Raw genomic sequence first — 26,810 nt, forward strand, 5'->3', positions numbered from 1 at the left:
CACATGAAAATTTGGAACTCAAAATTTGGCACTAACATACACTTTGACTTTGAGATAAAGTTTAGAACACTTTTTGAGGTCAATTTTGGGAAGCTAGATATTGTTTTGAAGCTTGGGAAGTCAAAAGTCCAATGCTTCAAATGATGCACAAATTAGAGTTGAAATGAGGAAGTTATGTGCATTTGAAGCAAACTAGGGAAAGAAAAATGTTGAGTTTGAAATTGACATCCTAAATTCGAAATGGTTTTTGGCTAGTTAAAACTAAAAGGAATGCAAGGATACTTGTGACAGAGGCTAAGTTTGATCCCGCTACCTATTTCAAATAGGAGACACAAATTTCAAACCCAAAAACATGGTGGGCCATTTAAAACTCAAAGGAATGCAAGGATACTTGTGGCAAAGCTAAGTTTGAATCCCCCTACCTATTTTGAATAAGGGACGTGCAATTCCAACCCAAAAATACAGTGAACATGCATTGGCAGTGGGTGAGTTCTAAATTCATTGTCAATTTGTGGATGTCACCATTTTTTGTAATAAACCTTTCGGATATCTATTTAGCCTTCACAATTACTAAAAAGTATTTATTCTAGTAATTATGATTGTAACCCTACAAATAAGGTTAAGATTAGTGGAAATTTATAACTATAGAGTTCACTTATCTAATTTTCCTCTCTTCTATTTATTGTCTTTATTTACAACATCAAAAAAATTATTATTGTTTCATCTACAAATTGTCTAAAACTCATTAAATTCAGAGCATAGAAGTATTGAACATTCTCATATAAGTTTGTTTGAGGCAGTGATAACATACAAGTTTACATTATATATTAATAGATATAATCCTACCACCATATCTTGTCGTGGATCACACTATCAAACCTAGAAGTATTCGAAGGAATCACCAAAAACCTTCTATTAGTAAATGGTTTCCAGCAATTGTATAACATAAGGAACAAGAGTGAAAACGCAGAGATTTTAGAGTTAAATACAGGCGTTCCTTACTAAGAGAGTATTCCATCTATACATGAACTAATGTATATATTGTCTATAACTTCATTGAGAAATTAAGAATATACAATTGATATCACATTCTATTCTATGGTTCTACAGAATCCCAAAGATGTAAAAACTCAAGAATAAACACCCAAACACAATTAAAGTTGTTGAAGTCGGGGAGGAATCAGGTAGCACCACATAAATGCCTGAAGTAAATGCTATCACCATTCCCAGTAGAGAGATGTAAGTGAGTAGGGCGGAAAATCTTGTGAAACGACGAAGCAAATGATAGTTTTGTTCCAGTGAAGCAAAAAAGTGGAGAAACACAGCTGCAGTTGAGCAATAGAAAGCCATAGCATCTGTTATCACAAAGACTTTGAAAACTGCCTTTGTTGATAAAACTGATTTACCCTTGTTTGGCTTATCTTCATTGTACCCACCAGGAAGAGAGAAACCAGCTGCAAAAGTTACTGTTGCTATGAGGGTTGCCACCAGTAGATGGGTGTTTGATACATCCTTCAAATACTTCAATGTGATCTCTTTCTTCTTTACAACTTCATTATTACTGTCACAAAGCGATTCACTTGCATGAAGTGATGTTCTCTCTCTGTCCTCTCTAAGCTCTAACTCATTTATGCCTTCATTCGGTCCTTCATTGTCATTGATTGTACTGTCTGTGTTCTCTCTAACAATCAGCCGCTCGAGACTTTGTTGAGCACCGCCATTCTCCAACTTCCTCATGATAAAAAACTGGAAAGTTTTTTTTAAAGAACTTAGAATAAAATGTTGTTTTTAGCTACCAAGGCACATATATGACCAGAAAATTCAATTAAGGCAACATATTTCTTGTCTTTTTTTTTTTTTTTTTCAAGTTTCACATATGTAAAGAGAAATAAAGCAGTGGAACCAATGCATAATCTAAAATCATCGGCTTTCTATGCACATACCTTTTTGATATCTCCCAGATCCATATTTGATTGGACAATGTCGGTAGCCTTCAAATATTTCTTGTTTGTTGCCTTCTTATCCACTCTACGATCGCCAGCCAAAATCCGGACGCTGTTGTACTGTCCGTAGATAGCAGCTAGATGCAAAGCCGTGTTGCCTTGATTATCTGACTCATTTATTAGGCTTTCCCATCTTGGTTCTTTTAGAATATACTTCACCACTATAGACTTCCCACATTGGGCTGCAACGTGAAGAATGGTCCGACCTTTATTGTCAACCCAATTATATGCACATGGACAGCGTTTGATGATCTCTTCTATTATTTCAGGGTAGCCTTTTTTAGCTGCTATGTGAAGAGCAGAACTATCTTCTTTATCCCACAAGTAAGCAACTGATTTATCACATTCCAGCAATTTCCTAGTCGCTTCAAGATGTCCCAATTGTGCAGCATAATGAAGGGGAGTCCACGTAAATATGTCTGTTTCTGTGACCATATCTTTCTTTTTGTCCAGTAGTATTGCAATAATGTCATCTAGCAATTTAGACCAAGAAGAAGAAATATAATTAAAACAGACTTTTTCGTCCAGAGTACTTTTAGAAAATATATTACGTTCTTTTTATTTTAATATCAGATAACGCCTCGGGATTACTTCCCCATGAGAAGGATCAGGCATTATGCAATGAATTTTCCCATCAATTGTAAAGAGGGTAGCTACTAGCCAGTGTGGCATATATTGTAAAAGCAATTGTGTGATTTTCTTTCCCTGGTCTTACTACTTTTCTAGTTCAGTTAAGCTCTCCACCTATCCATTAGAGAAGCAGAAGTAAAGGTTTGGGCTTGGGTAAGTATTCTTCAAAAACAATTCTAAAAATAGTTTATAAGAACTATTGAAAACTATTTTCTGATGATATTTTATAAAACAAAAGTTCTAATGACTCTATTATTATGCTTGCTTGGAACTAATGAATACAATTCTGGTGACTATCTGTCATACGTATAGGGAGGCCATGCACTCTATGTAGATTTGTTCGGCGTCTGTTAGGAATCAGTTAATGGGGCTCGAATGTTCTACTAGCCTTGCCAAAAAGTACTTAGGAGGCTAAACTCAGTGTTTTTTTTTTTTTTACTTAATTCTAAATAGAACTTTAATGTTTAATAGTGTTAAATATTAAGTTATTTATTTTTATTAACCATTAAAAAGTAAAGAAAAATCAACATATTACTTTTTCTATTTAGTAAAAAGTTTATAATAAATCATAAAAAAAATAATAATAAACAACCTAAAGTTTGAAAGCAAATTGCTTTTAGCAAAAAACTAAAAAAACAAACACTCTCTAAGTCTATAGATTTATGTATTCTTTGCTTTGTATATCTCAGACATGTTGGATAATGGTGTAACAAAGATTTCTCCATTTTTTTTATGCATAATTTCTTCTACAATATTTGTTAAGCATCCCGATGCAGGGATATTTACATATAGTTTTATTTTTGTTGGTAACTTCTTTCTCATAGTTTATGAGATAAAACCACATGTATGAAAGTGAAAATAATTAAAAGATATTCAAACATTATATTTTTCATACCCAAAATTATTATTATTATTATTGTTGTCAAACATGTTTTCTATTTTTGAAACAGTTAACAAGTATGCACAAAGATCCTCAACATTCAATTGCTCTTCAAACAGAAGCCCATCCTATTAAACAATTAGTCGACTCTCCAGTTGATTTTCATATGGTCAAAACATTGATTTCTTGAGGTTATGGATTCAAATCTGTCTGTATGCATTTTTAGTTTATGATAAAACATGTTTTCGAAAATCAGTATTACTGTTTTGCTTTCCTAATGAGAACAAATCTCTATTTGTTCTCTTGTGCAGCACATGATGGATGCATTATGAACATATACGAGGAAATTGGCCTATTCTAAAAGGAGGAATATATTTACCAGTTTGATGTGAGACAGATCCACGGAGGCGATTTAGAAGCTTGAAAAAATTGTCATAAACAAACCATCGCAGTCTTGCTAAGGATAACAATTCAAGAACAACACTTTCATGTACATGGCCTGCAAGACATAATAAGTTAGCAACTGCAATGTCCCACTAAACAATATTAGAGAGAAGGGATACTCAAGCATTCATTGATTGGATTAGAAAGTAAAAGAAGATCAGAAGAAACAAAAGGATGGATGAAACTCTTTTAAGGAGCATGATATGCATATTGAATTCAAATCTTGCAAGCTTAAATTTTTAGGAAAATTGGTAGTTCAACGTGATATTAGAACTTGATTTGACAGGAGGTTGTGGTTTAAAGCCATCATGTTTGTTTCCCCCTAATTTGCAGACTACTCTTAAAGATAAACTAGGATACTATAAATTATAGTATGAACTATTATAATAATTAAGTTGTATTGCTACAACCTATTCCTGAAAAAAAGTCTAGATCGAATTAAAAAATGTAATACTACTTATGAGTACATGTATCCATGAAAAACTATGGCGAAAACATTACCTTGATGGGTTCGAACCACGGCCGCATGCAAAGCTGTCAAGCCTTTGGTGCCCCTATGAGAACATTTTGGACATTTATTTAACATATATTTTGTAAAGTCGAAAAGTCCTCTTTCTACAGCCAAGTAAAGCGGGGACTCATTAGCCTTATTATCCATATGCAGCAATTCAATATCCGCCTTCACCAATAATTTCACCACATCAAGATGATCATATTTCACTGCCGCATGAAGTGCTGTATCAAGATGACCATTTCTCACTGCCACATGAAGTGCTGTATCACCTTCCTGATTCACCATTCTCAGCAAATTCCGTGGTGCATTTTCAATGTCATCACATAGTGCTTCGGAGCAGCTAATAAATAGTTCAACCATGCGTGGACAGCCTGTCCTCGATGCAGTATGCAATGGAGTGTCACCTTTCATGTTAGCTTCACTTAAAAGCTCTGGATTCAAGCGTATGGCCTCTCTGGCAAACTCCACCTGCCCGAAATTCGTGGCAATGTGAAGAAGATTGTCTTTCTGCTGGATTGTTTTTTGGTAGAGAACTTCAGAGATGTTAAACCCATTCTTCAGGAAATCTATCTTCCCAAGCCGTGCAGCTTCGTAAGCTAAACAGTCCATGGCTAGGCCAGCAAGGTTCCTCCTTCTGGTACACATTAATGAAGCAAGACTTAAAAAATATATGTGACAGTCTTAGTGTAGTAAAAAATCTAGTTTTAAACCAAGACAAAAGTTTTCTAATTCACTCTTTGATATGAAAGGAGGAGAAAATGTTTTTGGAGAATGCACAAGCATTTTTTTGGACAATGTGATCGTGTTCGAAATGGTCAAAGAGGAAGAGGAAGAGGAGGGGAAGAGGATTCACACATGCTAGACACTATAATGGAAACCACAATCTTTAAAGCAGTGGAATCAATCTTGGACAATCAAATAACAACATAACTCAATCAAGAGAAATGCCCTATTGGCTCAATCAGTGGTTGTAAAGTAACCTGTCAAATTCATGAAAAACCAAATCATATTACTATTGATTGCTGGTATAGGACCATAGGTTTGATTATCCCTATAAACTCAAAATATCTCATCTGCAATAACATTCATACCATCAAAGAACTCAATAATGATAACTCGTTCTACTGCCAACCAACAAATATATGAACATTCATACATTCGGTTATATTATAATGTGATTACAGAAATGGAAAGTAGCTTTATGTCCGGGAAAAATGATCCTACCTCACCAAGTTAATCACCCAAAATCTCAAATTCCAGGGACGATCTGGCGCTGACTCACTGTTGGATTGGCCAATCTCACTGGAAATACTCTCTTCTTCCTTTTTCGAAAGGATGAATGAAGAGGCTTCTCTTCTCTCCTCCCATGCATCTTCTCCACTATATATACCAAACATCCTAAGGCCAAGTCCACCGCGCAATTTCTCTGCAGGCCATCTTCTCTTCCAGAAAACAAAACTTTTCTTCCCTTTTCTTCTTTCCTCTCATTTTCCCATCTTTAATCCAAAAGTTCGCCGCCTCCCAAGTCATAGCAGTCAAAGCTTACTCATCATGCAATTCAGTAATCCATGTGTAGTCTCTGGAGTCTAGCCTTTTTGCAAATATTAGCCTCCACTCTTCACCTGCTCTAAACTTTCAAAAATAATCCCACCCACCCACCCTCATAAATTTTCAATTTTTCTTTTTTAACCTTTCATAAAAACAGTTTCTGAAGAGATCAATTTTTGAATGAATATTTATACTACAGATTTTTTTTGTCAAATATAAATAATATATAAGATAGCAAAAATAAAAATCATATAAAATTTTTTATTGATAATATTTTAATAAAGTTTAATAATATATAATTTAAAATAAATTTAATTATTTTTAAGATAAATAAAACAAGTTTTTCGCTACATTAATACTTTGATCAAACAATTATTATAGGATATTTTCAACTAGTTTTGTTGGGGAAATTTTAAAATTAATTAACTTCATTTTTAAGTTTTAAATTATTTTTAAAAATGACTGTACTCACGGTTGAATGTGGGTGTCGTTGAGCCCATTTATATGTGGCAGTAGTTGAGCGTATTTATTGAATATTTTTGAAAGGGTCAAAAATATCATTTTCTCATATTTAGTTTTTTTTTTTTATCATTTTCAAGTACCTTACTTATGTTACGTCTGACTCTAAAAAATTATTAAAGAAAGGACAAATATTAAGAAAATTATTATTATTATTATTATTATTATTATTATTATTATTATTATAAAAAATTATTAAAAGAAGGAAAAAATTGTTTAAAAAAATTATTATAAAAAATTAGAAAAATAAATACAATTAAAATAGATTAAAATTTTATATATTTCCAAATTATTTTACATTTGTGTAAAAAAGAAAAAAAAATGAGAAAAATGAATTTGAAAAAATATTATTAATAATTTATTAACTTTCAATTAATTTTTTATCTTCCTTTATTTTTGTTTGTGTTTCCTTGTCTTGTCTGGTATATTCCTTCAAAATTTCTAAGAATCAAACACGTGGGCTGCGGACTGGTTTGCTGGCCTGTTTACCCGGTCCAAGCATGAAGTTGTATTGACCTGACCTCTAATGGTCCCTTGGTGGACCAACCCACCAACCTAACCAAAAGAAGGTTGCCAGCTTGGATCAAGTGTCTGTGATTTGAGTAATATCTTCTATTTGGTTATTAGATTTTTATTAGTTTTCAATGGTTTTCTATTTGTAATGATTAAATTTTTATTGTAAAAATTGCTCATAAAAACGTTGATTATCCTATAACAATGTTCTAGAAGCAAGAAATTATTTACCATAGCTTTGAATCGCTAATTTTGAATATCGAAATAAGTAGAAATAGAAATAAATACTATTATTATGTTTAACTTTATGAAAATTATATTTTAGAATTATTTTTATCTCAAAAGCTTCCAAACTATTTTTGAAAATACTTTCCAAAAAAATTGAGGAGTATTTTCTATAAATTTTTTTCAAGGAAATTTTGTTATTCACTATTTTAGAAAATTTGATCAATAAGTACTTTTCCTAGAGACATCAATCAAGCCGTGTTGCCTATCATCTACCGCATCACATTTTTGTTGAGTTATATACTCATCAATCCTATGATAAAATATTTTTATTTCCATTTCTTTTAACATGAGTTTTAAAAGTTTTAATTTAGCAACAGTACAATTCTCTAGGTTTATGCCAATTTCCACCACCTACCTTTATTAGATATAAATACCAGATATACTAGTCCATCCTCTATACCATTTTGCCCATTTTATTAATTCTCTTTTACATTTTTTAGTTACTACTTTCCACACCTCTAAATTAGTCAAAGTCACATAACTCATGAAGTTCATGGCTTCCTCTGCTATTTTGTTTTCAACATGACATGTACAGAATTAAAAACAGAGAAAGTAAAAGAAAACAAAAGAAAAACAATTCTAATAAAAAAAAAAATTAAGGTAAACTAAAAACTAAATAAAAAGGTATACTAAAATATGAACAAAGAAAGAAAAAAAAACAAATAAAAAGAGTTAGTAAAAAAAAAGGAAAAGTCACCAAACTTGTGATGAAGATCACAAGTATTCTAGAAAGGTGATATCACTGTAAAGTGGCACCATCCCCGGCAACGACGCCATTTTGATTCGTTCCCAATTGGTGTATCAGCTGATTCATGTCCTCTCAATGGTTCCTGACAATGGTGCCATTTGATTTGTGCTCAGCTGGTGTTCCTTGATTACGGTCCTCAGAAGGGAGTAATCAACAAAATTTATAACCTATTACACCATGTATTAGGATAGTCTCAGCTAGCATAGTATAGTGGCTCTAGGGTCGTTCACTGCGATGAGTTTTCACTTCACAATTGATATTAATTCAAAGCTGAATTGGTGCTTTTTCATTTCAAGGTTAGCTCTAAAAGAAAACATAAAGATGTTTGAAAAGGTTAGTTTTAAGCTAACCAAAAATAGTAATTGATTTTAATTACAAAGAAAAGTGTTTCTTGGAGTTTCAAATCACTAGACTCAGATTCCTTATACAAAAAGGGAGTTCCGGTCACTTGAATCTTTTCCTCGCATTGGGGATTTAACATATAGTTATTTCCCGAACCGGTGTGGTATAGATGCTTCCCCTTAATGGGTTCAAACACTAAATTCCTCTCACTGATGCATCTTGCAATGACTCGTGCCTCTCACCTAGCATTTTCCATTCAAGGTGATCCTTAACCTTGGATTTCCCTTCACAAGCTCGTAAGAGATAACTAATGGATGTCTCCTTAGAGTCCAAAAGCTTACCAAGTGTTGGCTATTCTAGAAAATCCTACCTTCAAACTACCTCCCAAAGGCTCGCAAGAGGTAAACTAGTGCATCTCAATGGACGGAGATCATTTGCCTTACCAAGTGTTGGCCCAGGTGATTTCAAGGCGTTTTAAGTTAACTAAAAACATAGAAACCATTAACGAGTCACACTTTCTTTTCATTAAAAATTGAAACAACAAAACTTCCAATTTTTGCATGTGGAAACTTACCCGACTTTCTTCACTCCAAGAGACAAAGAGCCTAGCCACTCATCCTTTGAGGAAACATCCTCAGAGTTTGATTTGCTATAAATAAAAATAACGAGAAAACAAAAATATGAAGGAAAAGCAGAACAAGTGCTCTGCAAAATATATTTCTTACTATGATCCTCCTCTCGTCGGATTACATATGGATTACATGATCTATATGATATATTCCATTCTTTCTTTACATTGGTTCAAAGATATATATAGAGAAGATATTTTCTAAGAAATATCCCAATAATATCTTTAACTTATTACAAGGAGAAAATATCTTGAGAAAAAAATCTAACTAAGTCGGTTGCAAATATCTGAGTTTACACAGGTGGATTTCGCAAGGTGATTCACATGTTGAATTATCCATTTTGCAAGTTTGAACTTTGGTTTTGCAACTTGGAGGTGATATCACAACTTGGAGATGATTCCACAACTTGGAGGTGATTTCGCAACGTGGTTCGCAGCTGCGAAGATGGAGGCATGGGCTGCGAAATGGCACTCGTGTGCCAAAGTGGGTTTCACAGCTCATTTCACAGTTGCGAAATTTCGCATAGCTTGATGTGGTTGTCTTCAAACAGCCATAACTTCTTCGATTTGACTCCAATTCGTGCACCGTTTTAAGCGTTGGACTTCTGATTTCCCGAGCTTCGAAACGACATATAGTATGCATGAAATGGACTCCAGGAAGTACTCGAAATGTGTCCAACAGTTGCTATCCTCTTGAATTTCTTCATGTTAGATTTCTCTTTTTTTCCTCCTTGCATTCTTGATTGGCTTTGGCAAAGAACTACAAAACTCCAAAGCTTGGATTCTTCTTGTAAATGAGCTTCCATTTGCTTTGCCATGGATTATATAAAGCTCTCCCTCATCTTAAATTGCTTTGGTGATCAAAAAGCTATCAAAAACACCAAAGCTTAACACAATTTGATTAGAAACGATTGCAAGGGTCCTTAACATGCCAATTGAGTTAAAATGTAATAACTACTACTCAAAAGTGTTTAAAAGAGTTAATTACAAGCTATAAAATAGCACTTTTTGAGTAGTAATCAAGGTGTATGAGTTTAATGGATGTGATGAATGGGAATATGAGTGATGGAGCATGCACCTAGGGCAAGTTATTAATGGTGGGTATAAAGGATAGGGATATGTGTGGTGGAACAAATAGTAAGTGGAGGATGAAACCTGGTAGTGTTGAGGAACTAAACCTGAGTAGTGTCGAGTAGAAAATATGGAGCTGGGTTGGGTAAAACTGAAGAATGTTTAGCTTGGGATTTGGGTTTGATAGAGAGGCTTTGATAGAGGCTTTGTAAAGGTGGCCATGCAAGAGTTATTTTCACATGCTTATGAATGGTGGGGGAAGAAAATTCAAACCAAATTTGAAATAAGAACATAAATATGATCTCTAATGCATAAAATAGCTAAAATGAAATCAAATTATTCCTAAGCCAAAAGCCAAAGTAAAAATAAATAAATAAATATACCAACAACAACACACCTATGAATGGCTCGACAATCCAATAAATTCAAACACATAACCTGATGTTCATGCTTAGCAAACAATCCACAAAAAAGAAAATAACAAAAATGAAGGAGAACATATTATGGTAAAGCAGAATCAAACCTGAGCAAAGTCCTCTCAAACTCTCTATTTTTCTCTCTTAGACCGACTTTTTTTTTTTCCTTTTTGCACTCAAGCTTTCTTCCTCAAGCTCAATTTTCAGCTAGTTCTTTTTCCATTTCCAGCTCTAAAAAATACTTCTCCTTGCTCCTCTCTCTTCCTCTCAGTTGCCACCTCTTGCTTTTACTAAAAAACCTCATTTTTCTATCTCTACACTACCTCATTTTTCTTCTCAAAACGTCCATTGTTTTTCATCCAGCTCTCAAAACCCCCACCCACTGAAAACCTCTTTAGTCCCGCTCCCCCTCTCCATCCTGTTTTCTATTTTTTTTTCTCTTTCAATCCTCTCCTCCAAGATTCAAATTTTCTCTAAAAAAAACCCGTCCTCTCCTAGTCAAATCCTTCCCTAAAAAACAGCTCACCCATGGACAACCTCTCATTTTTTCTCTCCTGTCAGCTTCCACCAGTTATTTGCTCCTCTGTTTTTCATTCAGAAAAAGTCCCATCTCAACCACCACCATGGCGAGGTGGTGGTGTGTTTTTGCCACACGTCCCATGTAGCTTTGAGCACTCGTGGAGAGGTCATCCCCCACTTTTCCAAAAAATGCCCAACTCATTCTCTTATAACCAAAGATGGGTCTACAAATATGCCCTTCTTCGGTAGAGTTCACCAGTGCAAGGAATATGAACACTAGAGTGAAAAGAACGTGTGAAAAATGAGTGGAACAAAGTGAACTCTACCGAAGAAAAAGAAAGACCCCCAAAGGTACACAAGTAAAACACAAGCTCACTCAAGGCTCTAAAATCCTAAGAAAAAGGTAGCTCTCAGGGTGCCTCTAAAGTTGTACTAGGGACCCAGACTCTCTTTAAGATGTCTCCAAAAGTGGCTTGAATATCGATGTCAAAGTTGAGTAGTAGTCGAACCACCTAGGAGCATATGGACGAACATATACAGAAGGAAAACTACACATGCACCATACAATAGTGTGAAGGGAGAGACACCGATGATACAATCAAAACATAAGCTATAAGCTCAAAGAGCTATATCACACACAATAGAGGAGGACAAACTCTAGGAAACATGGCTCTGAACGCTTAAAATTGATGAAAGAAATGGCTCTGAACGCCTAAAACTTGAAAAGATGGCTTTGAACGCCTAAAACTATGAGAGATGGCTCTGAATGCCTAAACTAAAAGAGATGACTCTGAACGCCTAAATTGGAAGAGATGACTCTAAACACCTAAATTGGAAGAGATGACTCTAAATGCCTAAAACTGGAAGAGATGGCTCTGAATGCCTAAATTGGAAAATATGGCTCTAAATGCCTAAACAGAAAGAGATGGCTCTGAACGCCTGTATTGAAAACATGGCTTTAAATGCCAAATTGAAGACATATGATGATGCCTCTGAATGCCAAACTATGGAGAGCTAGTGGCTTTGAACACCTAAAACTGGAAGAGATGGGTGGCTCTGAACTCCTAAAACTGATGAAAAAAATGGCTCTGAATGCCTAAATTGGAAGAGATGGCTCTGAACGCCTGTATTGAAGACATGGCTCTGAATGCCTATACTGAAGACATGGTTCTGAACACCAAACTAAAGACATATGATGATGGTTTTGAACACCAAACTATGGAGAGATAGTGGCTCTGAACGCCTAAAATTTTTGAAAGAAATGGCTCTAAATGCCTAAAACTAGAAAATATGGCTCTGAACGCCTAAAACTAGAAAATGGTGGCTTTGAACGCTTAAAGGGTGAAAATGGCTCTAGATCGTGAGCTTAGGGCTCTAAATGCTAAGAATGACTCTAGGTCATAAATAAAAAGAATGACTCTGGGTCGTGAGCTCAAGGCTCTAAATGCTAAGAATGACTTTGGGTCATAAATGAAAAGAACGACTTTGGGTCGTGAGCTCGAGACTCTAAATGCTAAGAATGATTTTGGGTCATAAATGAGAAGAACGACTTTGGGTTGTGAGCTCAGGGCTTTAAATGCTAAGAATGAATCTAGGTCATAAATAAGAAGAACGACTTTAGGTCGTGAGCTTAGGGCTCTAAATGCTAAGAATGACTTTGGGTCATAAATAAGAAGAACGACTCTGGGTCGTGAGCTTAGGGCTCTAAATGCTAAGAATGACTTGGGTCATAAATAAGAAGAACGAATCTAGGTCGTGAGCTCAGGGCTCTAAACATCTAAAGTGAAGAAGATTACTCTGAATACTAAACTAAAAGAAAATGACAACTCTAAATGCTAGCAATGTGGCTTTGAACGTTGAACTAAAAGAAAATGATGGCTCTGAATGCCAGACTGACTAATGGATCTGAATGTCGAACTAAAGACATGACTCTGAATGCCAAACTACAAGGGAATGATGAGAGAGAATATGCCCCAATAGGGCGTGTAGCCACAACTCTCGATCCACAAATCATAAAGCCTGAAAAGGTATCATAATAATTTGGATGTCTCTAGGTCAAGATACTCTGCTGGAGGAACCCATCATCGTCTCAAAGGAATGATCCACTGGGGAGTCTTAAGAAAAATAGTCCACTGGGGCAACTATCACCACCTCAACATAACGATCTATTGAAGAGTCATAGGTAATGAGATAGTCAAAACTCAAAGGCTAGGCTCCTCTGAAGGCTCATCTCGACATAAATCATTTATACTATGACCAGAAATGTGAATAACTATCCTTTAGCTGAATAAAGAAAATGGTAACAGCTTCGTAAGAAGACGATCATCTCCATAACAAGAAAGGGGAAATATGCCCTAGTATAGCAACTGACATATCCTGCCATGTAGGTAACCGAGGAAAATATACCCCAGTATAGCAACTAGTACATCTGGTCCGTCCTAATGACTCGAGAATAACTCAATGGGGATGTATAAGAGATCTGACATGTACTTCATTGAAATGATGATATGGGAATCTATGTGCCTAAGATAACTCCATCATAGAATCCCGACAATATCAGAAAGTATGAGCCTGTCTGAATGACTCAAGAAAGACTCCATTCGGGAATCATCGTAAAATAAAACAGGTCATCAACTCGACATGTATCTCGTAAATATGGATGATCATGCAAATCAATGGGGATCTACAAATCTCAACCAAAACCAATATATGCCCTAGTATGGCATCAGATGTGTGATAGGTCGAAAAATCAGATGGCACCAAATCATCTATCACCAAGTGTGTAATCCTAGTCATCCATGTCCACAACTGAATCGGATCCATAAATCAAAGAAGCATCTTCCAGAAGAAGAAGCATGATGATATCTAAATGCCAAAAAGTGTGAGCCTGCCTGAATGGCCCAAGAGAGACTCCACTAGGGTATCATGATAAGATAACAATAGACTATCAACTAGACATGCATCTTGTCAGTAATGAGGATCATGTGACTTCATGAAGATCTACAAATATCAACCGAAAGGGAAATATGCTCCCGTATGGCATCAGATGTATGGTAGATCGAAAAATCAGACAACATCAGATCATTCATCATCAAATGTGTAATCCCAGTCATCCATATCCACAACTAAATTAGGTCCAAACATCAAAGAGGCGTTTCCTAAAAAAAGAAGCATGATAATATCTAAATATCAACCAAATCCCAAATACCTATCCAAGTAAGGGTTGTCGAATACGACATCTGATTCCATGGCCTCAGGGTGGTCTTAAGACATGGGACGTAATGTAGGCTAGGGTGATAAGATAATAGAAATGAAAGGAAACTAGGCTTAAATACCCAATGATAAAAAACACATGCCCTCATGTATAAAATGCAACATGTATAGAAAAACTCGTGAGCCATGGACTTGAGGGTGCCCAATGTGAATGTAATATCAATAATGAGACAATGAAGCAAATCAAACTGATAATGAGATATGCAAGAATGATGCAAGGAAAATATCAAACCTGGAATAGGTTAGTGTAAGAAAAGAACAAGGAGGTGAAGCGAAGGAGATGAATCAAAGGCAATGACGAGGATGATAGCAAAACAATGAATATACGAAGAAAAGTGATGATCAACTCAAATCAAACATGGAGTGAAGTCACATCAACAATGAATGTAATGATGGAAAGGACAATGACCCAGAGCTCCTAGGAGAAGATCACTCATCTCACTCTCAAATAGTTATGACAAAGTGAATACAAAAAAAATCTTAGAAAACTCACATACGAACTCTCACCAACAATCATACTCGATAAAGTGACCCTTGGATATCAATATACACGCCCAACGATGGAGAATATTATGCACATACACGTGTTTATTTTTCTTTTTTCTTTTTCATTTTTTTCATTCATTCATTTTTTTTCCAATTTTTTTTTTACATATATAAAAATGCACATACCCTGAACATAAATAAATGAACCCAAAGATGATATCAATAATGGATAGAAACACTCTCAAGTGTTAAAGTAACATAAACTCTTTCTAACGAGATGACTTTCTCAAACTAAGGATCTCTGAATCTGTGTCTGTGGGATAAATAGTGGAAATGATGTGATTATCCTTCATGTAATGAATTGAGAAGGATCACCACTCAGGGTGGAGAGAATATGAAGCAAAATAAGTAGTAAATAGAATAAAGAAGAGATGAAAAACATAACCAATGAGATATGATGGAATGAAGTAGTGTGATGGTAGGAAAAATAATGAAAGAAAAATGCACCCATAGGCCCAAGGCTCATAAACTCCTAAATGAAGCATGCATACACCAAAGGCCCCCTATCCCGGTGTAGAAATGTAAGCAAGACAATAAAAAAGAAAGACTCTAATGCACATGCAAAACTCAATGGGCTAACAACGGTTTGCATGTCAAAAGGGAATAACAAGGTATATATAGCTAACCGAAATGATGGCCACCCATCCTGCGATCATGGTCTCAAATATAATACTTCTTCAGCTAATCTACATTAGTTGGCTTTGAGAATCGGTTTCCATCTAAATCCATCAACCATGCAACACCCTCTAGGGTCAGCTCCCTAATGAAATAAATTTGCTCCAATTAAGTTTGAAATTCACTTTGGGATCTCTGATCAATCATCTGATGACCTTCAAAACCAAGTCACCTTTTTGTAGCGATCTAGGCTTGACCGGCTTTTTGAACGCACGGGTCATCTTCCTCTGATAGGCACGAACATGGTCTGCTACCCTCAATCTCCTCTCATCTAGGAAAATGAGTTGGTTTAATCAAGCCTGGGCCTAATCTGCCTCTAAAATCTGCTGTTCCAATACTACCCTCAATGAACCCATCTTTATCTCAACTAGTAGCACTGCCTTTATACCATACACTAAGGTGTAAGGTGTGACTCCTGTAGTGATACGAAAAGAAGTCCGATAAGCCCACAATGCAAATGGAAGCTTCTTTGATCAATCCCGAGAAGTCTCAATCATCCATCGCAAGATCCTCTTAATATTCTTATTCGCAACCTCTACTGCTCCATTAGTCTGCAGGCTGTACACAGACAATCTATGATGTTGGATACCGTATCTCTATAATAAAGTGTCAACATCTGCTCTGAAATGTACTATTCTGCTCGAAATCACATGTGTGATCTGATGAAACTAGTGACCCCAGATAATGTCAATCTCACATATGAAGCAACCTCCACCCACTTGGTGAAGTAATCAATGGCGACCAAGATGAACTTATGACCATTGGAAGACTTTGGCAAAATCTTCCCAATAATGTTTATACCCCATACTAAAAATGGTCATGGCGAAGTTAGTGCATGTAACTCTGAATGGGGTATGTGGATAAGGTCCCCATGAACTGGCACTCTGGACATCTCTGAACAAACTGGCAACAATCTATCTTCATAGTCAGCCAAAAATACCCGGTCTTCATGACCTTACGAGCTAATATAAGTCATCTCATATGTGGTCCACAAACTCCCGCATGAACCTCTCTCATCTCTCGATCGGCAGAGGCGCGGTGTAAGCACAATAGTAACATCCCATTAGCTGATCGTTTGTACAATGTCTCCCCATAGATCATAAATCGGGTGGCTAACTGTCTCAATGCTCTCTTATCCTTGGCTATGGCAACCTCAGGATATATGCCAAGTCTAAAAAACTTATATATGTCATGGTACCAAGGCAAACCATCATCCAACTCTGCCTCATCAATCAAGCAACAATAGGTAGGAACTAATCTAGACTCAATCAATAAAGGGCGAACAATCGTATTAGCGGGAATATCAATCATGGAAGGTAGAGTAGCTAAGGCATCAGCAAACTGGTTCTGCGTTCTAGGCAGATGTGTATAACTCAAATCATCAAATCTCCCAACCACCAGGTTTAAGTATGCATGGTAAGGCTTAAGTTTCACATTTCTAGCCTTCAACTGGCCTTGAATCTGTCTCAATACTAGATTGGAGTCACCAAACACCTCCATCTGTCTAATCTCGAGCTCAAGAGTTATCTTTAATCCCAAGATACAAGCCTCATACTCAACAATATTGTTCATGGCAGGGTGTCGATCAGAGAATGCCAAACGAACAGATCTAGGAATGTGGTCACCATGAGGAGATATTAGTAGAACACCTATCCTGTATCTAGAATGGTTGGCCGCACCATCAAAGTACATGCGCCAATCTGACAAACTAGTCACTACAACGATATCCTCATCTAGAAAGTCATCATCAATAGCTCTACCATCAGAAACTAGTAATAAGGCTAAGTGATTTGCAACAATCCTCCATTTGATAGACTTTTGAGTGGCATAATGAATATCGAACTTAGTTAAGAGTACCAACCATCTCATGAGTCGATCAATCAAAGCAGGCTTGTCAAACAAATATCTCAGAGGATCTAGACGAGATATCAAGTGCATTGAATACTTTGTCATGTAATGTCTCAATCTCTGAGTAGCCCAAACCAATGGCAAACAGAAGCGCTCAATCATGACATATCTCGTCTCATAATCAAGCATCCTCTTACTCAAATAATAAATAACTCGTTCTTTTCCCAAATCATCGAGCTGAGTTAACATGCATTCCAAGGCTAATCTGAGACTAACAAGTATAGAGTAAGAGATGACCTGGTGTAGGAGGCACCAAAACTGGAGGTGAAAACAAGTACTCCCTGATCTTCTCAAATGTGCGCTGACACTGATCATCCCAAACAGTAGGCTGACTCTTCCTTAAGAGTCGGAAAATGGGCTCATAGATATTTGTCAATCTGGGGATGAATCTACTAATGTACTGAAGTCTACCCAAGAAACCTCTGATCTCACTCTCAGTTCTCGGCGCAGGCATGTCAAAGATGGCTCTGATCTTATTTGGATCTATTTCTATGCCTCTCTCACTGACCATGTATCCCAGTAGTTTCCTATAAGTCACTCTAAAAGTGCACTTCTTGGGATTTAGTCTCAATCTGAATTATCTGATCATATCAAAGAATCTTTCCAAAGCTTCTAAGTGATCTACTCTATCTTAGGATTTCACTATCATGTCGTCTACATAGACCTTGACATCTTGATGCATTATGTCATGGAAAATGGTAGTCGCTGCTCTCTGGTAAGTAACTCTTGCATTCTTCAACCCAAATGGCATAACTCTATAGCAATAAGTACCCCACTCAGTAATGAAGGATGTCTTCTCCATGTCCTCTGGAGCCATCAGAATCTGATTGTACCCAAAAAAATCCGTCCATAAAGGACAACATCAAATGATCTGTTGTACTATCAACTAGCATGTCAATGTGTGGGAGAGGAAAATCATCCTTGAGACTGACCTTGTTGAGATCTCGGAAATCAACGCAGACTCTCACCTTGCCGTCATTTTTGGGAACAGGAACAACATTGACCAACCACTCAGGATACTCAACCACTAATAATAATCCCACACTAAGTTGCTTCTGAAACTCTTCTTTCACCTGCAAACTCCAACGAGGATGCAATCGCCTCAACTTCTTCTTAATCGGTCTAGCATGGGGTAGAAGTGGCAAGTGATGCTAGACTATGGATGGATCAAGGCCAGACATGTCCTCATAAGACCATGCAAAGACATCCAAATATGATATGAGTAACTGGATGAGGTCATCCCTCTCATCTGTAGACAAATCCAATCCAATCCTCAGCTCCCTAGGTTGGTCTGCTGTACCAAAATCAACAATCTCAGCGTCTCCTATGGTAGGTGAAACTCTTTGATCACTAGGACTCGAATCAGAAGTAGAAGAAGAGTCCTCGTCTAAATTGTAATGTACAATCTCATCATCTATATCAAATATCTATGATGTGGGTGAATGAGGTGCAGATAAAGTGTTGTCACAAGAGATAGGCAAATACTCAAAAAGACTCATATCCATATATGAAGAAAGAGTCAGTACATCATCATCAGAATGGGAGACAAATCCCGACAGTACATCAAAAGAAAGTGGTAGGTCCACATGCTCGGACTCTAACACGACTGGGCTAATAACACCCACAAATACATCATCATAAACTATATCATCTAGGTTGGATTAATCATCTTAACTTATCTTGGAGAGGGAGTAGTCAATTTCGTTAGCAAAATCATCCTATGAACCAACATTCAAAATGCTTAATATCTCTAATTAATGAAAGTAAATTACACACAAAAGATAAGTTGTGATTACTCAATATAAGGTTGGGTGATAGTTGTATTTTCCAACACATAATGATGTAATTGCAATAACAATTTATGGTCGAAAGTGGCCACACAAGCCCCAACTAAAGGCTTCCCACCTTTGTAGTCATCATTCCCAACATTAAGAATTCTAATTGCATCTATGCCTCATAGGTACTCTATGCAAAACTCTAAAGCTTCCTTTGTAACATGGCATTCAACAAAACATCCCTCTCGAAAATTATGATTTTGTACATAACCCTTTAATACCTTCATAAACCTTTCAAAAGAATACATCCATCTAAGGTAAACTGGCCAACATGATCTCGCTTTTCTTGTCAAGTGCATTATTTAATGAAGCATAATGTCAAAAAATGAAGGTGGAATTTTTTTTTCAAGTAAGCATAATATCACCACCAACTCATCTTATAGTCTATCCAATTTAAACACATAGACTCCTTTTCTACATAAGGCATTGAAAAAGAAGCATAATCTAGATATAATGTGTCTCGCATGCTTAAATAGAACATATTGTAATTCTACTAGTAATATATTGCATGAGTGCATGATAATAATGGGATTTAAGACCATAAAGCTTCAACTTTTCCATTGAAACAAGTTTTATGAAGTTAGAGGACTATCCTTCAAGGACTTTCAAGTCAGCTAAGGTTTGATATACCACTTTTTTCTCCATCCTAGAAAGTGTGTAGCATGTAGGTGGGAGGCAAGTCTGCTTGAAGTCAAATTTTGGTGCCAATTCAGACCTTATGCCCATCTCCATAAGATCCAACCTAGAATTGAGTTCATTTTTTATTTTTCCTGGCATGTTAAGCAAGGTGCCAATGATGCTTTCACACACATTTTTCTCAATTTGCATAACATCTAAGTTGTAATGGACATACAAATGTTTTCAATATTCTAGATCAAAGAATATGGGCTTCTTTTTCCAACAATTTATAGTATTCACATTAGAAGCACCTACTTTAACCTTCTTTTTTCCCCATGATTAGAAATGGAATCAACTTCTTCTAGTATTTCCTCTCTAGTTAATGGTTATGGAGGTAGCACAAACTCTTGCTAACCATTGAATGTCTTCTATTGTTTCCTGTAAGGATGGTTATATGGAAGAAACCATCTATAACCTAAAACGAGTTCTTCTTCCTATGTTTCGATCTACAAGAATATGTTTCTTTTCCACATATTGATAATCATAATCTCCCTTAACATGAACAACTCTCATTAATGTGCATCATATACTTTGACTCTTACCTCCTAAAGAGTTTTAAGAGCTTCCACCAACAGTGCCAAGTAAACATCTATGTCATTTCCAGGTTATCATGGATCTGATATCAATAATGATAACATCATAAATTTCTATTTCATGCATAACCATGGTGGAAGGTTATATGCGATCATTATAATTGACTAAATACTATGACAAATACTAAGAGAATTGTGAGGATTTATGTCATCTACTAAAATAACAAGTTTAAGTTTTCTAGTCTCAGAAGCAAACCTGGGTTATAAATGGTCAACTAGCTTCCATGATGGAGAATCAAATGGGTAATGCAAATTCCCATCAAATTTTCTTTCTTGGGCATGCCATGTGAGATTTTTTTTTTTTACTATTTGTGAGGATTGGAATGTTTTTTAAAACCTTGAGATAGGTCGAAAATACCACAAGACTTTTGCAAGAACACTTATTCTCCTTTTGTTTCTTTTTTTACTTACCTTCTACCTTGATGTTCCACAAGTACAACATAATGATACTTTTTTATGCTTATTTCTATAAAGGATACAATCATTAGGGCAAACATGTATTTTTTCATATTCCATTCTCAATGCATTCATACAATTTTACCAATACAGATAACTTTATAAACTTTGAACAAGTAGGATATAAAGGTGTTTTAGCATCTTCAAGTAGACCTTTAAATTATTAAGGATCCTTCATATAGTCATCTTGTGCAGCATAGACCATCTAAATGGTATTGTCTAAATCATCACAATTAAGTTGATCATAATGATATCCTTCACAGTTGTTGCTTCCTTACTAGGAACTACCTCTCCATGCTAATACCATGTGTAGTAACTTTGATTAATTCCATTGAAATATAAGTGTTCTCTAATCACTTGAGGAGTATGGTTCATTAAGTTGCTACAATGTAGGCATGGACATCTAATATAGTTCAAATCTCTAGCATTTAGACTTATAAATTGAATAAAGCTTTCAACCCCTTCTTCATACTCTTGTGATCTTCTCTCTTTAGACATCCAAGATCAATCCATTTTTGGGTTGATTCAACTAAATTCCTATATAACACAAGTGGCATGATTTATTAATTACTAATTCCTAAACCGAACAAGGATATAAATTGAGCTATACAACTAATAAATAAAGTATTAAAAAATGAACTAACATCATAATTGTACCTATATTATAGCACATGCAACCACCTACATATGTTCAATTTTAAACACTTTATGTTGCTTCATTCAATATAAATTAAATAAATGCATAACTTCATTTAGTAGCATGCAATGAATTATCAATAGAATGTATGGGGATAATACCATAATTAGTATTAGTGATAAATCATATCCCATTATAATCCATTATGCAATATAAATACTAAAACAATATAGGAAGACTAGGAACTTAGCTAATTTTGCATCATACAACTAAATCTAAAGTACCCAATTTTATTGTGTTCACTAAAAGAAAGTAGCAGTAGAAAATTAATTTACTTTGCTATTTTGTATGATCTAAGTATATATAGTATATCAAATCCTCAAGTATGAACTCTCACTATAAGAAATAAGTTTTTATTAGTTGGATTCTCAAAATTAAGATGCTATTAATGTATATAGATTCCATGAAAATGCTTGTCTTCACAAGGCTGACATTTCTATCCCATCTAAGAATTGTATGCTTTTAAAATATTACACAAAGATGCAAAATTTAAAATTGTCATGAAAATTTCAACAACATTTCTCTACTATTCTCATAGATGAGCCCAAATTCTCAATGAAAATCCTTAATGTTTTTAAAGTAACTTTGTAAATTTGGAATGGCTAAATGCATTTTCTACATTTTTATCTACTAGAAGCCTTAAGTTATAAAATTGAACTAATAAATGGGTTAGGTCATGATTGGGAACCTCATTTTAGATCTACCATCTATATTATTTTATTTTAATGGAGCCCAAACTAAATAGGGAACCCAACCATCTACCACAGTACCACGTTATTTTACTAATATGGCCTTTGTTTATTGGTCAAAATGGGTCCTATTTGTTTGTACAAATTGACACTGTATGTGGAGTGCAATGTTTGATAATTGTTGATCCATTTCATAATTTTAAAATAAAGAATTTGTTTGTTGATAAAACAACAACCATCCACCACCCATTCAACTAACAAGATTTGAGTTTATTGTCTTTTATATGGGTGATAATAATAAAAAAAAAAATTAAGCCCTAATACAATGAAAATAGAAAAAAAAGATTGAATGGTTTGATTTTAAGAAACTATTAAAGTTTTGATGAGGTGAATCGATTTGTTCGAGTTGACACTAAGAAGGCTATTTTATTTTATTAAACAAAATGATGAAAATTACTATTGGAATTTACCAATTAATCAATTCTTCAACCACCACAATGATTCCCAAACAATAGACAAATCGTAAGTCTAAAGGTACCATGATGTCATCTAAAAATGCAAAATATTTATCCAAACCTAAACTCTAAAAGCCAATGTGTTTCAAACCTCATCTTAGTAGGATTTTTTTTAAATATTATTTAAAAAAATTATAATTAAAACATTGTTGTTTAAAAAAAAAAAAAAAAAATACAACACTTTTCATCACTTGTTTTATTTTTGCACTAAAATCGTATTTGTTCAAGAGGTGAAATCACTTTTTATATTGAATTGAAAGACAAGTTCACTTTTCACCTTAAATTTTTCTATATAGAACTTGTTTTTTCAAAAGATAAGTTCACTTTTCCAATGTTGAACTCGTCTTTTGAAAATACAAGTTCACTTGAAATCTAAAAATGTGATAGTTTAAAAAAAAAATAAAAATTGGTGGTACGACCTTTTAAAAAAGTACACTATTCTTGTAGAAAGCCCTATCTCAATGCTCCTTTGACTACTAGACTCAACAGAGTGTGGCTTGGTATATCATTTTACATGCAATGTTAGATTCCTTTTTTTTTTTTTATTTGGTTTTCATATTCTCATAAACCAAAAATGGAAACTAATGAATAAAAATATAAATTAAAGAAAAAAAACATTTAAAATATATATCAAGAAAGAAAGATATTGATCACCTATTTCTTTCAACATAAGTTCCTCTAAGTAAAATGATAAGGTTGCCACTGTGGTTTAATCTCAGGAGGTTTAAGAGCACACATCTTGGGGGAAGATTTGAGAGCACATCTTCAATAGGGGAAGGATTGAGAGCACATCTTTAATAGGGAAAGGACGTTTGAGAGCACATCTTCAATAGGAGGAGGTTTGAGAACACATCTTTGGTGGGAAAATAAGATTGATAACTTTTTTTTTAATCTATACTACTATTAAAAATGTGAGGTGTTTGTCAATTTTTTCATTCCAAAAATGTCTGACAACTTACCTTTTAATTCTAAAAATACTTCTCATCAACTTATTAATTACAATATATTAATATTTAATGTTACAAAATTTATTCTATTATCATAATCTATTAGTATCAAATGACATTATACATTTTATTCTCTTAAGAACCTATAATATTCTTTGACTCTTGATGATGTGCCTAAGCCTCATATTTTCAATGCCCACATAAGCCTTTTCTATCATTTTCTCCTCTCCATGGTCACAACAACTTCTTCTTCAAGCTTTTAGATTTCTTTGCAAAATTGCCATCGTAACATTCCTCTTCGCCACAAATGGCAGTTGATTCAAGACTGTGTTTAGAGTTATGGTTGTGGTTCTGGAAGGTTTGGATTGATGAAAGTGTTATGTTAGGGACAAGAGAGAGCTTCAATGAAATATAATGTTTTGGGGAAAGCTAAGAATGACGATGGTGGCGAAGAAGGTGTTCTTGAAAAGAACAAACAATTTGTGCGGTGGTTTCGGGAGACGTGGTTGTATTTTCGCATTCATAGGGGTGACACGTTTGTTGTCATAATTTCTGGTGAAATTGTTGTCAATTCTTACTTGGAACACATACTAAAGGCACATTTTCTATGAATTTCTTTTCCTCTGTTAATTTAGTTTGGATGAATAAACTGTTATTGTGTTTGATAAAAGCAATATAGAGGGTTGGTTCAGATAGTGGTAATACTCCACATTCAGCTATGTTTTTCTTTTGTATTTTGGAAACTAATGAATCATAACATGCTTATTGGTGAAAGGAGATTGTTGTTTATCCCCTATTTTTTTTAAAGAGAGGGAATTGTGTTTGTGGAGTTGACAATTCAAGATGTTGACTGTGATTTAAATCCAAATAGTTTTAGAGAATTGGTCAAATAAATATCTGATAAATAATTTTTTTTAATGAATGTACAACTCTTATCTAAGTAATTTATCACATTGATGGTATCTATGTATATCAATTGTTTGTGTTCTAATTTATTGTGATTGTGTCTCTTGTGTTATTAATCATTTGGGTTATTGGATTTTAACGTTTTGGTTTTTATCATTTCCCATATTTTTAATTCATTGCATTTTTGTTCATTGTGTATGTTATTTATTTATTATTTTAGCACTCGTTGGGTTTTTTGGGAACACAATTAGGTTAATTGTTGTTGCCATTAGTGTTTTTGATGATTTTGCTTACATGTTTATTAGGGAAATATTAGAATTCAAGGTGTTTGGTAAATTTGAGAGGTAATCCAATTTAGTATTCAAGTATACCTTTTTTTTATTATTATTATTATGAATCCTGAATTTTTTTTATTGGGATCAAAATTTGTTACTTACTCTAGAAATTTAGTATTTTTGTAAATACTTTTAATTTGTCTAATTATATTTTTTTTATAAGTGTTTATAACTTAAAGGTTTTACTAAAAAGAAAATGAAGTTAGTAGTTTTAAATTGAAATTAGTCTTATTTCTTAAGGTTTTTTTCCTTTTTCATTTTTAGCTTAACCGAATCTAGAACTTTCTTGTAAATTATAATTCTAAAAGGAGTTTTAATTACAACCTATTAATATTTAATGTTACAAAATGTATTCATCCATTAATATCAATCAAAAAATTTATTAATATTTAATGCTACCAAAATCTATTAATTATTCCCTTTAAAATCACCTTATAACATTATAAAATATTATAATTAATATATCATCTAACCAACAATTAAGAATTACCCCTTCACTCTTCAAATTTCTTATGATAACAGTTTCACTTTTCATTTCTAAAGTTTGAAAACTTTTAAAATTTTTGATAACCTTTTCCTCTTTGAAGAGAATTAAGAAGTTTTTGTAAATTGGTACTCCCAATTTCAATGAAGTACTATTTGGTGAGTTATTATTTAGTGTTCTCAAATGATTTTACTTAAATGTTTGTGTTACTTATGAGAATAATTTGATTACTTTGTTGAATTTATTTTTATGATTTTGAGCTTTTTAAAACAATACTCAATTCTTTGAGGAGTTTGTTGGATGTTAGTTGGAAGAAAATTGAAATTTAAGGTAATTGGTAAATTTGAGAGGTAACTAAATTTAGTATTCAAGTACACATTTTTTTGTAATGAATTTTAATTCTTTATTTTATAATTCAATGTTTATTAGAATTGAAGTTTGCTACTTATTATAAAAATTTAGTATTTTTGTAAATACTTTTAATTTGTTTAATTATACTTTTAATTTTTATTATTTTTAGACAAGTATTCACAAATTAAATCTTTTAATAAAAAAAATAAAGTTAATTGTTTCAATTGAAATTTGGGTAAATGTTTCTAAAGTATGTTTTTCTACATTTTTCGTTTTACTGGATCTTAATTTTAGATTAATTAGAACTCTCAAAAAAATAAAATCTATATTTTTTTAAATATAAATTACCATTCTAGAGCAAAATGCATTTCCTTATTTTATAATTCAATGTCCAATAATATGCATAGGAATTGGACAATATAGTTTTTTTGTTTTATAATCCAATATCTATAATAATTGGAAACTACGGTTCTTTATTTTTACACATTCTTTTAATTTGTCTTATTTTGTTTCTTTTAAATTTGATCTTTAACCAATATTCACATCTTAAGTCTTATAATAGGAAAAGTAAAGTTCCTTATTTTAATTGAAATTGAGGTAAGTGTTTTTCAAGATTTTTTTTTTTATTTTTCATTTTTAGTTTAGTTGTATCTTCACTTTGATATAACTAGAATTTTCTCATAATCTTTGTTTGTTTTATTTTTTTTATTTTTAAATACCAACCACTATTCTAAAAGGAATTAAAAATAACCATATTTAACAATTTGAGAATGGAATATCAAGTGTATTTGAGAGATCAAAAACAATTTTTATTCTTACTAAGATATTTGTCTTTTTATTGCTCATGGTTATTGTTATT

The 26,810-nt window shown here is 33.9% G+C and overlaps 1 protein-coding gene across 1 annotated transcript; it reads right to left on the minus strand.

Moving 5' to 3' along the window:
* Positions 1 to 1,025: 1,025 nt before the first annotated feature.
* On the minus strand, positions 1,026 to 6,006 carry LOC104881484 (protein ACCELERATED CELL DEATH 6). Its single transcript, XM_010661855.3, has 5 exons — positions 5,696 to 6,006; positions 4,459 to 5,105; positions 3,893 to 4,012; positions 1,944 to 2,476; positions 1,026 to 1,746 (listed from the first exon to the last, which is right to left on the minus strand). The coding sequence occupies exons 1-5, from the start codon at positions 5,866 to 5,868 to the stop codon at positions 1,105 to 1,107; spliced, it is 2,115 nt and encodes a 704-aa protein (XP_010660157.1). The 5' UTR covers positions 5,869 to 6,006; the 3' UTR covers positions 1,026 to 1,104.
* Positions 6,007 to 26,810: the final 20,804 nt, after the last annotated feature.

Source organism: Vitis vinifera, chromosome 14, assembly GCF_030704535.1.
Source record: "Vitis vinifera cultivar Pinot Noir 40024 chromosome 14, ASM3070453v1".
Classification (NCBI taxonomy): Eukaryota; Viridiplantae; Streptophyta; class Magnoliopsida; order Vitales; family Vitaceae; genus Vitis; species Vitis vinifera.

Bases quoted from the DNA above. Each gene is read 5' to 3' on its own strand.
- LOC104881484 (XM_010661855.3), bottom strand. From the start codon at position 5,868: ATGTTTGGTATATATAGTGGAGAAGATGCATGGGAGGAGAGAAGAGAA. The intron at 2,477-3,892 runs GTAAATATATTC...CTAAATTGCTAG, and splicing joins ATCTGTCTCACATCAAACTG to ATGACATTATTGCAATACTA. The intron at 1,747-1,943 runs GTATGTGCATAG...AAAACTTTCCAG, and splicing joins ATCTGGGAGATATCAAAAAG to TTTTTTATCATGAGGAAGTT.